The sequence below is a fragment of the Camelus ferus genome, chromosome 18 (assembly GCF_009834535.1).
Source record: "Camelus ferus isolate YT-003-E chromosome 18, BCGSAC_Cfer_1.0, whole genome shotgun sequence".
Classification (NCBI taxonomy): domain Eukaryota; kingdom Metazoa; phylum Chordata; class Mammalia; order Artiodactyla; family Camelidae; genus Camelus; species Camelus ferus.
Window position 1 is genome coordinate 29,254,285 of NC_045713.1, and position 12,166 is coordinate 29,266,450.

Below are 12,166 nucleotides of genomic sequence, written 5' to 3' on the forward strand. Positions count from 1 at the left end.
TGAATTCCCTAATTGGCGAGGAATCCCTGCTGTGTCTTTCAGGGCTGCGATTCCTTCCTGGGCATGTTGTCCAGCACAGACTGAGTCGATGGGGACCCTGAGGATGGGATGGGCTGGGACAGACATGGGTGTCTACACTATTAGGCGGGGAATTCCTGTCCCTGATGGCTCCTGCCTTAGCTACACTTCAGGCACCTCCAGGGAGGGGGGAAACCCACCCTCTCCAAGCCCCTAACCTACCGGGCATCAGGACAGTGTCCTCCAGCCGGGTCTGGCTGGATGCTGATTCCTTGTTGAACAGAGCAGGTGGTGCCGGGCAGGGCTGAGCCAAGGAGTCACTCACTGGCCCCACCAGGAAAGTGTCAGTCACCATGGGCATGGTGAGGGGCTCGGCTGTGAGGAAGAGGGCTGTGTTAGAGGCTGGGTGAGATGTGGGTGGGTGCCTGGAGGGGCCTCCCTGGCGTGGGGAGGACTCTGGGAGTGGATCTCTCTGCTGGCAGTGGAAGGAAACTCCTGTCCTCTTCTCAGCCCTGGGTGAAGCTGGTTTGATCAGCAATTGCTCTGTGCCAGGTAGTCCCCGTACCCGCAGCCTGCCCTTTGTGACTGGGTCCTGAGTGCTTCCTGCCATGGAGAGCTAGGGGCAGGTATAGCTCAGTGGTAGAGTGTGTGCTTAGCATGCCCGAGATCCTGGATTCAACTCTCAGTACCTCCATTAAAATAAATAAATAATTAAACCTAATTACCTCCCCACGCGGGGGAAAAAAAAAAGAAACATCATAATAAACAAACAATAAACTTTTAAAGAAAAGGGTGCTAATGTCAACTTGAAATTAAAAAAAAAACCCTATGAAATAGAAACAGACCTATGAATAGGCTGTTGGCCAGGGCCCCCACCACCCTCTAAAGTACCTCCCATCAGACTGGGCAGGAGTTTATCTCTTCCATTAATTGGGAGGTCCAGCAGGGTAAAGACTTGCCTCCTCCATCAGACTGGGAGCTCCTTGAAGACAGGGACTGCTTCTCTATCACCCTGGGGTCTTCATGGGCAGGGCCCCTGTCTCCCTCATCAGATGAGAACATTCTGAGGGCAGCGACCAGGCTTCCTCCATCAGACTAAAAGGCTTTCATTCCTCAGTCTGTTCCCCACAGAGAGGCTGGTCTCCCCACCTTTGCAATAATAACTGGGTGGAAGGGGAGGGGACAAGATGGGAGGGGAGGAAGCATCTGGGGAGGGGATGGTGAGCTTGGGGGAAGAGGCTCACTGAGGCATGGGGGCTCTAAGGAAGGCAGGAAGGCACTGGGTAACCAGCTGACTCCAGGTGATTCTGCACTGGGAAAGGAGAGGTGGGGCCTGGAGGGGCAGTGGAGCTAGGTGGGGTGGGGGCGGGTGTGTCTCAGGTCTGACTCAGAATTAAGAAGAGGGAGGGGTTAGGGGAGAGGCTTTGTAGGAGGAAGAGGAGCTGACTCTCCCAGCAGTCCTTGAACTGCAGAGCACAGGCTACAGGAATCATGATCTTGGTTTGAATCCCAGCTCCACCTCTCACTTGCTGTGTGATCTCGGACAAGTGGCTTCACCTCTCTGAGTCTTAGCTTTCAAATGCCAGTTTCTTTCTTTCTTTTTCTTTTTTTTTTTTTTTTTAACATTTTTTAATTGAGTTATAGTCATTTTACAATGTGTCAAATTCCAGGGTAGAGCACAATTTTTCAGTTATACATGAACATATATATATTCATTGTCACATTTTTTTTTCGCTGTGAGCTACCATAAGATCTTGTATATATTCCCCTGTGCTATATACTGTATAATCTCGTTTATCTATTCTACATTTTGAAATCCCAGTCAAATGCCGGTTTCTGTGCGCACCTGTGGAGGCCCCCGCTTTCCTGCCTGGCAATCTCCCTGGGCCCACCCGCCCTGCTCACCTAGCTTCCTGTGCTTCAGATCCGCAGGCAGCTCCTCTGGGAAGGCTACAGAGAGAACACCAGAGTCAGCAGCTTCAGGGAAAGGGTGTCCCAGACCACGAGGGGCTCGCAGACTCCAGCAGGCTGTATAACCTTGTCTTACATGGCTAGGAAGTGGCCTTCAGGTCCCTTTCCCTCTGCTGCTTCTGACCACTTCTGCCCCGACTCATCTGCTTAAGCCCAAGCCCCAACTTGAAGCACCCAGGGCAATGAGGCACTGGAAGAGGCAGAACCACAGAGGGCACACAAGATGAGTTTGAGTTAAAAAAATAAAATAAAAATAAAACAACCTGGTTTTGGTCCTTTCTTAGCTGTGAGTCTTTGCAACACAGCCTCTCTGAGCCTTTGCTCTCTCATCTGTGAAATGGGGGTGGCGATTCCCACTTTGCAGGGGTACACTGGAGGTCAGTGAGTGAGCATCAAGCAGGTAGCACTTCAACAGAGAAAAACCCTATGTGTCCCTTCGCAAGGGGCTGATGAAACCAATTACAGCTCACTCACCCAGTGAAATACCACGCAGCCCTGAAAATAATCAGGATACTGAAGGATGTATGAGGCAGTACTGGTGTCTGCAATTTACTTTGAAATGTGCTAAAAATAATCTACGGCCATACCACCCTGAACGCGCCCGATCTTGTCTGAAATGTGCTAAAAATAAAACGGATGGGTTGGTGGATGAATAGAGGGATGGACAGATGGATAGAGATGTGTTGAGGTGAATATAGCCAAACACTGACAGTATAATGTAAGTGGTGGGTATGTGGTTGTTTGTAGTACAATTCTTTCACTTTTCCTGTATGTTGAAAAGTTTCATAATAAAATATTAGGGAAACTATTTATCAAATAAAAAGGAAGGAAGGAAGGAAGGGAAAAAATAAAAGAAGGAAGGGAAATTCTTTGGCAGTAGGACCATGTGTTCTCCATCAGTGATACAGAAATGACCTACCAGACATGTTAAATGGAGAAAGCCAGGTATAGAAGACTGTAGGTAAATGTGGTCATTTATATGGATTTTTTTTTAAAAAAAAGAGCTGGCTTTTAGGCAAATAGAATATTTCCAACAAGACAAAAAAGAAATTGGCAACATAGGTTGTCTTCAGGAGGGAAACGGAGGGGCTAGGGGACAAGGGTGGGAGGGAGATTTTTTTTCACTGAATAGTCTTTGCACCTTTTGAATTTTTATACCATGCACTTGTTTACCTGTTCAAATTAAATAAATAGGTACAGGGCTGACACACAGTCTGGCACGGAGCAAGTACACAATAAACACTTGATTAACTATTTTGCCTATTTTATGGAAATTTTCATTCAATGGATGTTCACTGAGGTGCTACTGCATCCAGGCATGTGCCAGATGCTGGGGGTGTGATGATAAGTAAGAAAGATAAGATCCCTATCCTCGTAGCAGGGGGACTAAGCAAAATGCTTAAGTAAAATAAGCCCAGATTATGACAAGGGCTACAGTGCCAGGAGAGACACCAACAAGGTAAAAATAAGTGAGGTAATTTATATGGAAAAGGTGGTCAAAGAAGGACTTCAGGAGGGGGTGACATGTTAGACAAGACCTAAAAGATTCAAAGGAGAAAGAATCAGGGGAAGGGCATTCCAGATAGAAGGAACAGTAAGTGCAAAGGCCCTGAGGCTGGAAATATACATGGGTTACAGGGATGGAAAGAAGCAAGGGTGGCTGGAGCATAGTGACTCATGCACATCTGGAGAGGTGGGAAGGGCCAGATCACACAAAGCTTGTGGTATGTATTTTGTAGCCATTAGAGGGTTAACAGGGGGTGCAAAATGATCTTATTTGCATTTAAAAGCCCATGTTGGCTGCCAAGTGAGGACAGATTAAGGAGGCAGGGAGACTGACAAGAAGGCTTAGAGAGATGCAGGTACTTGCCCAAGGTCACACAGACCATAAATAGTTGATCCAGGGTTCAAACCCAGTTCTTGCTGACTCCAGAAACTGTGCTTAAAGAGATCTCCCATAAACTCAGGGGTGACAACCAAAGTAGAAGGCGAAGCCAGAGCCCGGAGGTCCTTTTGGCAATGGCAATCAAAACAGCCAGGGACAGAGAGCCACCAGGAGAAGGGCCATCTGCTCCCTCCCAGGGTCACCAGGGAGCAGTGGGGAGGGGAGAGGTGGGTGGGATACCCAAACCCAGGTGGAGAAGACAGGAGGGAAGCAACTGGGAGCCACAACAGGTTTTAGAGCCAAGACAGGGCCAGGAGTCAAGCAAGTCTAGGTCACATCAGGGAGGGGCTCACTCACGTCTTTTCTGACTTTTCTGTCCTGCTTCCTCCAGCACCTCCACACTCTCACCGATCATTTCTTCCAGTCCTATGTGCTCGACTGCGGAGAAAAGCCAAAGACAGCAACATACACGGTCAGTGGACTGGTGAGCCACCATTGTCCCTACGTTGAAGAGGGATCTGACCACTCATTGCAGGGTGGTCGTCAGGTGTTATAGTGCTCCCCAAGGAACAAGGAAGGAAATGTAGACTGAGCCAAGAACCCCCCCAACTTACTGAAAATGTCTTTGCTCAGGCCCTCCAGCTGGGAATCCTGGAAGACGTACTGGTCCAGTTCCGCTGCCCAGACAAGGAAAAGTGCAGTCAATCACCAAGTTCTCACCGAATGCTTATTGTATCCCTGGCCTTGGGCTGGGCAGCAGGGAACTGTGACCTCCCAGACCTGGCACACAGTGGGGCTCAATCAGTGTTTGCTGAATGAATGATCACATTAATGAAGGAACACTGAAACTTCATGGGCTCTTGATCTATATCCATGAAAACTTATCTACTGCTATAAAGTAGTGCAATGCAGCATAGCAGAGTTGTCTTGGGTTTGAATTTAAATTCTAGCTCTATGCACCCCCTCTCCACTAGCCCTACTAGCAATGCAATCTCGGGCCAATTACCTAACCTCTCTGGACCTCCACTTCCTCATCTGTGTAATGAGAATAAATAATGCCTACAACCCAGGGATGGGTAGTGAGAATTAGAGGCTCTGCATTTAAAGCAATCAACACAGTAGCCAGTACACAGTAGACACTCAATAGATGGTGGTTAATTAGATGAAGTGGAACATGGCTTAGAGCCAATGGGAAGACAATTATGATGACAAGAGGTAAGAGGAGAGACTGTCTAGTGGGATGGGGCAATCAGGGAGGGCTTCCCAGAGGAAGGAATCCTGGAGACCTTGAAAGATGGGGGCAGAGTCTGGGGGCAAAGTGGAGGGCTTTCTGGGTAGTGGGAACAGAGTGAGGCAAGGTGTTTGGGAAACTCTAGAGATGGGTATCTGCAGTAAGAATTTCATGTTGGGGAAAGGCAGGACTTGATTTTATAGGCAATGGGGAGCCATATAAAGCTTCTGAGCTGAGGAACGGCTGAGGGCAGCAGTGATGGTGATGATGAGGATGATGATGAAGAATGTGATAATGATGATGGTGTTGATGGTAGTGGTGGTGTGGTACCTCACACATTGAATGCTCACTCTTTCCAAATTCCTGTTCTAAACATTTTCTGCAGACACTTCTTCAATTCTCACAGTCACCCCATGAGGCAAATGTGATTACTATTCCCATTTTATACATATGGAAGCCAATGGGTAATATTTCAGGATGCCTCAAATGACTGTATGCCAACGGCTTCTGGGAGCACAGACTCGAGGAACAGACTTGGGTGAAGCTGCCTCCTCCGCTTCCTCCCACTTCTGTGTAGATGCCCCTAAGGGGAAAAAGCCCAAATTACTCATTACTCCCCCCGGTTGTGATGAATTGTGAATATCCTCAGCCCCAAGCATTTCTGCTTCCCCCAGGTAAATTCTCAGAAAGGAAAGGAAGCAGGCAGGCTCTCAGTTCTGTAATTTTTGAGACACGTACGTTTACTGCTCCTCTCTGTTTTCTGCCCTTGTATAATGCTGGATGAGCCATATGCTAGGGAGAGACTGGCCACATTCTGTGCCGAGCACAGACTTTCTAAGTGATGTTCTTGGGTTGCCAGGACAGGGGCCACTAAGAACATCTGTGCAGGTTGTTCACTGTCCAACGGTGTTCAGCCAAGAGGGCAAATGGGGGGCAAGAATCCAGCTTGCACTTTAACAGCCAAGCTGTTACTTCTTAATGGGAGTTGCATCCTCCAGAAAGAGTGTTATCTTTTTCTAATTCAGTGAAGCCTCTGTATGAGACAGTGGTGACCCTGGTGAGGAGGAACTCTTTACCCCCCACCGCCACCAAAAAAACACAGCAACAGAAACACCTCTCCCCAAGAAGTTCTGCCCTTGTCTGAAAGCTGTAGCTCTTTTTAAAGCTGCAAACCAGCCTCTCAGCTTAAGCCTTAGCAAACCTCCCTACCCTAGATTCTTTCCTTTCTGTGGTTAATACTAACTATTAGTATCTACTTTCTTTGTTTTTGTAAGGATTCAATGTGATAAAACATGCTCAGGGATTAGCATACTACAAGTGCCCCCTAAAAGGTAGTTATTACAAATACTAGAGTAGTTTGACTTAGGAGTGGGGGAGAAAGAGAGGGAGGAGTGTGTGTTCTGTGCATTGTGAGAAAGAAGGAAGAAGAGCAACAAATAGAAAAAGGTATAGAAATTGAGGCAGAGGATGTAAAAGTGAGGTTTGTTTGCCTGGTGTTCACTAGTGAAGGGTTCTATTTCCCTTGCCATGTCCAATCTCCCTTCTTTCCCCAAGTCTCCATCCTTCTAGCCCTCGCTCCCCATCCCCCTTGCCCTGATTTCTGAAGAGCCTGCTGGCTCCAGGTGAATGGGTGAGATTAACAGAAGAGAAAAAAGAATCTTTCCCTTCAAAAAATTTTTTCTGGACTCAGACTGCTTCCTCACCGATATTGGCATAAGCCTCCTTGGTCTCTTCATCACCTTCCATGGCACACAACAGCCTGCTGAACTGTTCGCAGTTGATGGTGTCCGTATCGGGTTCTGGGAAGAAAAGCCACTTGGATGAAGCAGGAAAGATCTGGGAAGAGGGCTGGTGGGGAAGGAGGGAGAGGCAGGGCGGGCTGGGAGATGTCCCTATTGGGAGAGAGCCTCGCAGAGAGCTGGAGCTGTCCGTAGTGCTGACCGGAGCTCTGTGGCCAGCACTTTCCCTGGTTGCTATCTCCACTGTAGGCAGAGAGGTGGGGAGGGGCTTGGAAGGGGCCAGAGGGAGGAGAGCCCACCTGAGTAGAGCTCTGTCTCTTCTTCTCCAGCCACATCCATCCGGTCACAGAGGTGGTAGAGTTGCAAAGGGTCGGCATTGCTGTTGAGAAGCTCCAGGTACCCGCCTTCTATAGGTCCCAACTCCATGGTGGCACACTGTCCACTGCCTGGAAGGGAGACACACGTAGTTAAATTATGGGGTGTTGGAAAGATGCAGAGAACTAACATCTATCACATTTCCCAGGTGGGTCGCTCCGTGAAGGCCAGGGTTGGTGGGAGCCAAAGAAAGTGAGCAAAGGCTCTCATTCAGCACCTCTTATGTGGAGAGGAAGCCCTATATCCTTCCTCCAAGGAACTTACAATCACACTGGAAAGATGCCCAGGATACAGAAGAGGGAACTGGGGAAGTGTAGATTCAAGATATCTCACACCTGGGAGCTAGGAGACTTGAGTTCTGCTGCTGCTGCTGCCATGAATGATAACAGCTAAGATGTACAGAGCACCCACTATGTGCCAGACACATGGGCTAGCACATTTAACACTCACATCAACAACCATATGAGCTAGGAACAATTGTTAACCTTGCTTTACACATGAGTAAACTGAGGCTCAGAGAGGTAAAGTGGCCAACATAAGGTAACCCAACTCCAAGTGGAACCGGGACTTGGTACTGAGCAGTCTGACTCATGGACCTGTATTTTAGGGTTATGCTCTCCTGCCTTGGGTGATCTCGAGCAAATCTGTGCTCTTCTCCATGTTTCAGTTTCCTAATCTGTAAATTGAAGGAGTTGGGGCAGATTTTGTCTAAGATCTTTTATTATCATTTGTTGGAGAACGTATCAAAGACATTAGGTACTACTTCATTTAATCCTCAAAACAACCCTGGACGTATCCACACAAAAAATTGCATACGAATGCATGTAGAAGCATACTTCATAATAGCCAAAATATAGAAACAATTCAAATGGCCATGAGTGGATGAAAAGATAAACAAAATGTGGTCTATCCATACAGTGAACAGTATTCAGATCTAAAAAGGAATAAAGTACTGACACCTGCTTCAATATGGATGAAACTTGAAAACATTATAAGTGAAAGAAGCCAGACACAAAGTCCACATTTTGTATGATTCCACTTATATGAAATATGTAAAACAGACAAATCTTTGGAGATAGAAAGTAAATTAGTGTTTGGCTACAGTAGGGGGAGAGTTGTGAGGAAAATGGGTAACAGCTGCTAATGAATATGGGTTTTTTTTTTTTTCTGAGGAGATGATGAAATGTTCTAAAGTTGACTGTGAGGATGGAGCACAACTGTGTGAATATACCAAACATGCCATGAATTGTACACTTTGAATGAGTGAATTGTCTGATACTTGAATTATACTTCAATAGAGCTGTTAAAACAAACCACCGTCCCTGGAAGGTAGGCATTATTCTCTTCATTTTGCAGATGGGTAACCTGAGGCTCAGAGAGGCTAAGCAGCAGCTCTTGCTGGCGAGAGCCAGTACAAAGCCTCATCCACATGGCTCGAATGGCTAATGAATCCCTCATTCAGATAGTCCATGATCCTATGATGTGTTCATTTCCTGTTGCTACCACAACAAAGGTACCACAAACCTAGTAGCTTAAAGTAAATGAGTCTTATTCCCTCATAGTTCTGGAGGCCAGAAGTCAAAAGTCAAGGTGCTGGCAGGGCCATGGTCCCTCTGGAGGTTCTAGCGGGGAATTCTTTGCCTCTTCCAGCTCTGGGAATTGGTGTCATTCCTTGACTTGTGACCTTGTGGCCACATCACTCTAGTCTCTGCCTTGCTGCTCACATCGCCTCCTAACCTGGCTTTCTCTTAAAAGGACATTGGGGGAAGGGTATAGCTCAAGTGGTAGAGTACATGCTTAGCATACACAAGGTCCTGGGTTCAATCCCCAGTACTTCCTCCAAAAGTAAAATAAAAATAAGTAAACCTAATTACCTCCCCCTCTAAAAATATATACATATATTTAAAAAAACCTAATTGCCCACTCAAAAAAGGACATTGATTTAGGGCCTCCCCAGATAATCCAGGATGATATTATTTGATGACCCTTAACCTAATTATATCTGCAAAGAACTTTTTTCCAAAAATCCCAGAAGGGAGTCCAGGGGTTTGATGTAGACATAGCTTTGCAGCAGAGGGGTAGGGGGCACAATTCAACTTGATGTACATGGGACACAGACACACGCTGGAAAGAATCATAGGAACCTTCTTGGAGGAGGTGAGAAGAGAGCTGGCTGTGAAGTCCAGAGGATCCAAGGTAGCTTTCTGAGTGCCCAGCCTAGGCCAGAAGAAAATGGAATCAAAGCAGAGAAAGGCTGTGAGAAACACACACAACTCACCACCACCTGCCAGCTGCTTCTTTTCCTTTCAGTCATCAACAGCTCTCACTAGCCGCAGAGGGTCTCGGCACACACCCAGATAGCACAGAGAATGAACTTTCCACTCCAACGCAGGGGCCCTGACCAGGACTGACTCTTTATGATGGGTTGGGTGGGGGCCGCAGGAACCCAAACATAGCAGGCTTGTTTTAAAAGTCTAGCCAACTGTGACTGGAGGAAACAGAACTGAAAGACAAGGCGGCCACCCTGTTCTTGGAATGGGGCCAAGGCTGGCAGGCAGTGGGGAGGGATCCATCTCTCCCAACACGTTCCCTGGTAGCCAACCAAGCAATCTACTTTTCTCTCCAGGGTGGTGAGAGAAGATCTCCCTGCCCCAAACCTTGCCTGCTGTCTGCATCCCATTTTCAATCTGAGGTCTTTATTGAGAGCCTACATTGTAGCACACTGTCTCTTTTCCCAGACAGTGAGATCTAAAGACAACAGCTCCAGACTGACTCCAGCAACTCCATGAGTGAAATGTGTGACTTTGGTCAAGTTACTCAGACTCTCAGTTTTCTCAAGAGATCTGCCAGGGACCTTCAAGTTCAATCTCCTTCATTCTACAGGAGAAGATGAGACCCTGAGAGGGGACTTACCTTGCGCAAGGCTCCAGAGTCTGCCAGTGCCCAAGCCTGTACCTGATCTCCAAGCACAAGACTCCCAGTCCATGCTCTTTCCTGCCAATCAAAATGTTTCCATTCAAATGAGCACCCCCATTTATCCAGGCTCAGGAATAGGCGCCAGGTCCCATCACAGATGGGTGATGGAGGGAGGCATAGAGGGGAGGAGCCTGAAAAAGTCTAGCTGATTGACAAGCTCCACTTCAAACGTTGGACAACATCACCAAATCTGGTCAAACACCAGGGAAATACACCGACAGTACAGAAACAAAGCAACTCCCTTGAGCTTTAGAGTCAAATTGCCTGACTCCAAAACCATGCCTATCTACCAAGTCACCGCAGACTGGGCAAGTTCATAATATTATTTGATGACCCTTAACCTAATTATATCTGGAAAGAACTTTTTTCCAAAAATCCCAGAAAAGAGTCCAGGGATTTAATGTGGACATATCTTTGCAGCAGAGGGATAGGGGGACACAATTCAACTTGATATACATGAAAATCTCTTGGAGCCTCAGTTTCCTCATCTGTAGAATGGAAATAATAATACTTGGTAACTCATAAGGATTAGGTGAGTTAATTCATGTAGACCCCTTAGGAAGGTAACTGGCACTTAGTAAGTGCTTAATGCATGGAAGGAAATGCAGGAAAGCATTCAAGACATACATGATGAGCTCAGTATGGCTGATGGCCATTCTCACTCTCATTAATTCACCTCTTACCTCTGTGAGGTTGACAAAGGGACCTTTTCTCCTCCATTCCTGAATTACCACGTTGTGAAGCCGAGCTTTCTGGGTTTTTTGCATAAGGAGACTCCACAGCCTCCACAGGAAGAAGTAAGCCCCACAACCAGCAGTACCCCTTGAAAGGTCTGCTCTCAGACACTCCCAACATATACCTCAGGACCCTCCTGCGTCCCCAAGATGAAGCCTGCGCCTTGCACAGTTCCTCTTGAATAGGCATGGATTTGCAGCTCACAACAGATTTCTGCCTCCAGCTGCCCATCTGAGCTCACAAAGAGCCCTCTGGAGAAGGCAGGATGGAGAGTTCCAGCCATTTGACAGAGGAAGGTACTCATGCCTTGCTGAAATGGCCTGTCCCACGTCATTTCGTTGGAGAGCTTGAGTTTGAATCGTGGCTAGGAGGCCTTAGGCAAGTGACTTAACCTCTCTGAGTATCAGATTTCCCACCACTAGGCTGGGATAATGATGCTTATCTTGTGGCATCATCGAAAGGCCGAGAGAGGCTCTGTGTGGTGCCCCAGGCACACAGGAGGCCCACAGTCAAAGGAAGCCCATTGCATTGGGAGGCTGAGAATCTAGGCTTTCAGTCTAGAGCCCCCCACAGGAATGCAGTGCCACCCATTCATGCCCAGATCTCCTTGCATCTTGGCCTGGGATCTCCCGGTGTTCCCACAACCAAATTTCCTGTGTCTCTAGATGCTCAGGAAGTGCTTCAAAGGCTCCTAATTGGGTTCTTCCCTCCACCTGCAATTTCAGAGGGAACTAGGGGCAGGAGGCTGTTCAGTTGCCCCAGCACAGAGCAGATCCTATAGGCCAGGAGCCCTGCGAGGGCAGGACACCCCCAATCTAGCTCACCTACCCCTAGGCATCAGCACATGGTGGGCTCTCTCCATCAATAGGAATGACACACAACTAGCATTCATAGGTGCCCCCCAAGTGCCAGGCACCAAATGACATGATTGATAGATATTATCCCATTTAGTCGAAATTACACGTTAGCTATTTGTATTCCCATTTCTTAGATGAAGAAACAGGCTCATAGAGAAGAGTAGTGAGCTGAGATCTGAACCAGCTGCCTGGCACCGTTTCAGCTTCTTCCTGGCTCTTGGCCCCTGGCCACCCTGGGGAGGTGCCTTCAGCTGGCGAGAGGAGGCATGGGTGGCAAGACGATTTCTCCTTTTGAGGAGCTGTCAGGGGTGCAGCAGAAGAGTGGGCCATGTCTTTTGGGTAAACAAGCAGTATTTTTAGAAGGTCCTCTTTGGACCCG

General features: G+C 47.6%; 1 protein-coding gene across 9 annotated transcripts in view; it reads right to left on the bottom strand.

The window, feature by feature from the left end:
- Nucleotides 1–12,166, bottom strand: part of CIITA (class II major histocompatibility complex transactivator) — a 46,225-nt gene that overhangs the window by 17,673 nt on the left and 16,386 nt on the right. For 5 of the 9 annotated variants that reach the window (XM_014564585.2, XM_032460797.1, XM_032460793.1 and 2 more), the window contains exons 2-7: nucleotides 7,144–7,290; nucleotides 6,809–6,904; nucleotides 4,489–4,551; nucleotides 4,232–4,312; nucleotides 1,924–1,968; nucleotides 241–393 (exon numbers count right to left, since the gene is read on the bottom strand). In XM_014564585.2, the coding sequence (XP_014420071.2) occupies nucleotides 241–393; nucleotides 1,924–1,968; nucleotides 4,232–4,312; nucleotides 4,489–4,551; nucleotides 6,809–6,904; nucleotides 7,144–7,290 (585 nt within the window). The other 4 variants (XM_032460798.1, XM_032460796.1, XM_032460794.1 and 1 more) reach the window with 4 other exon arrangements.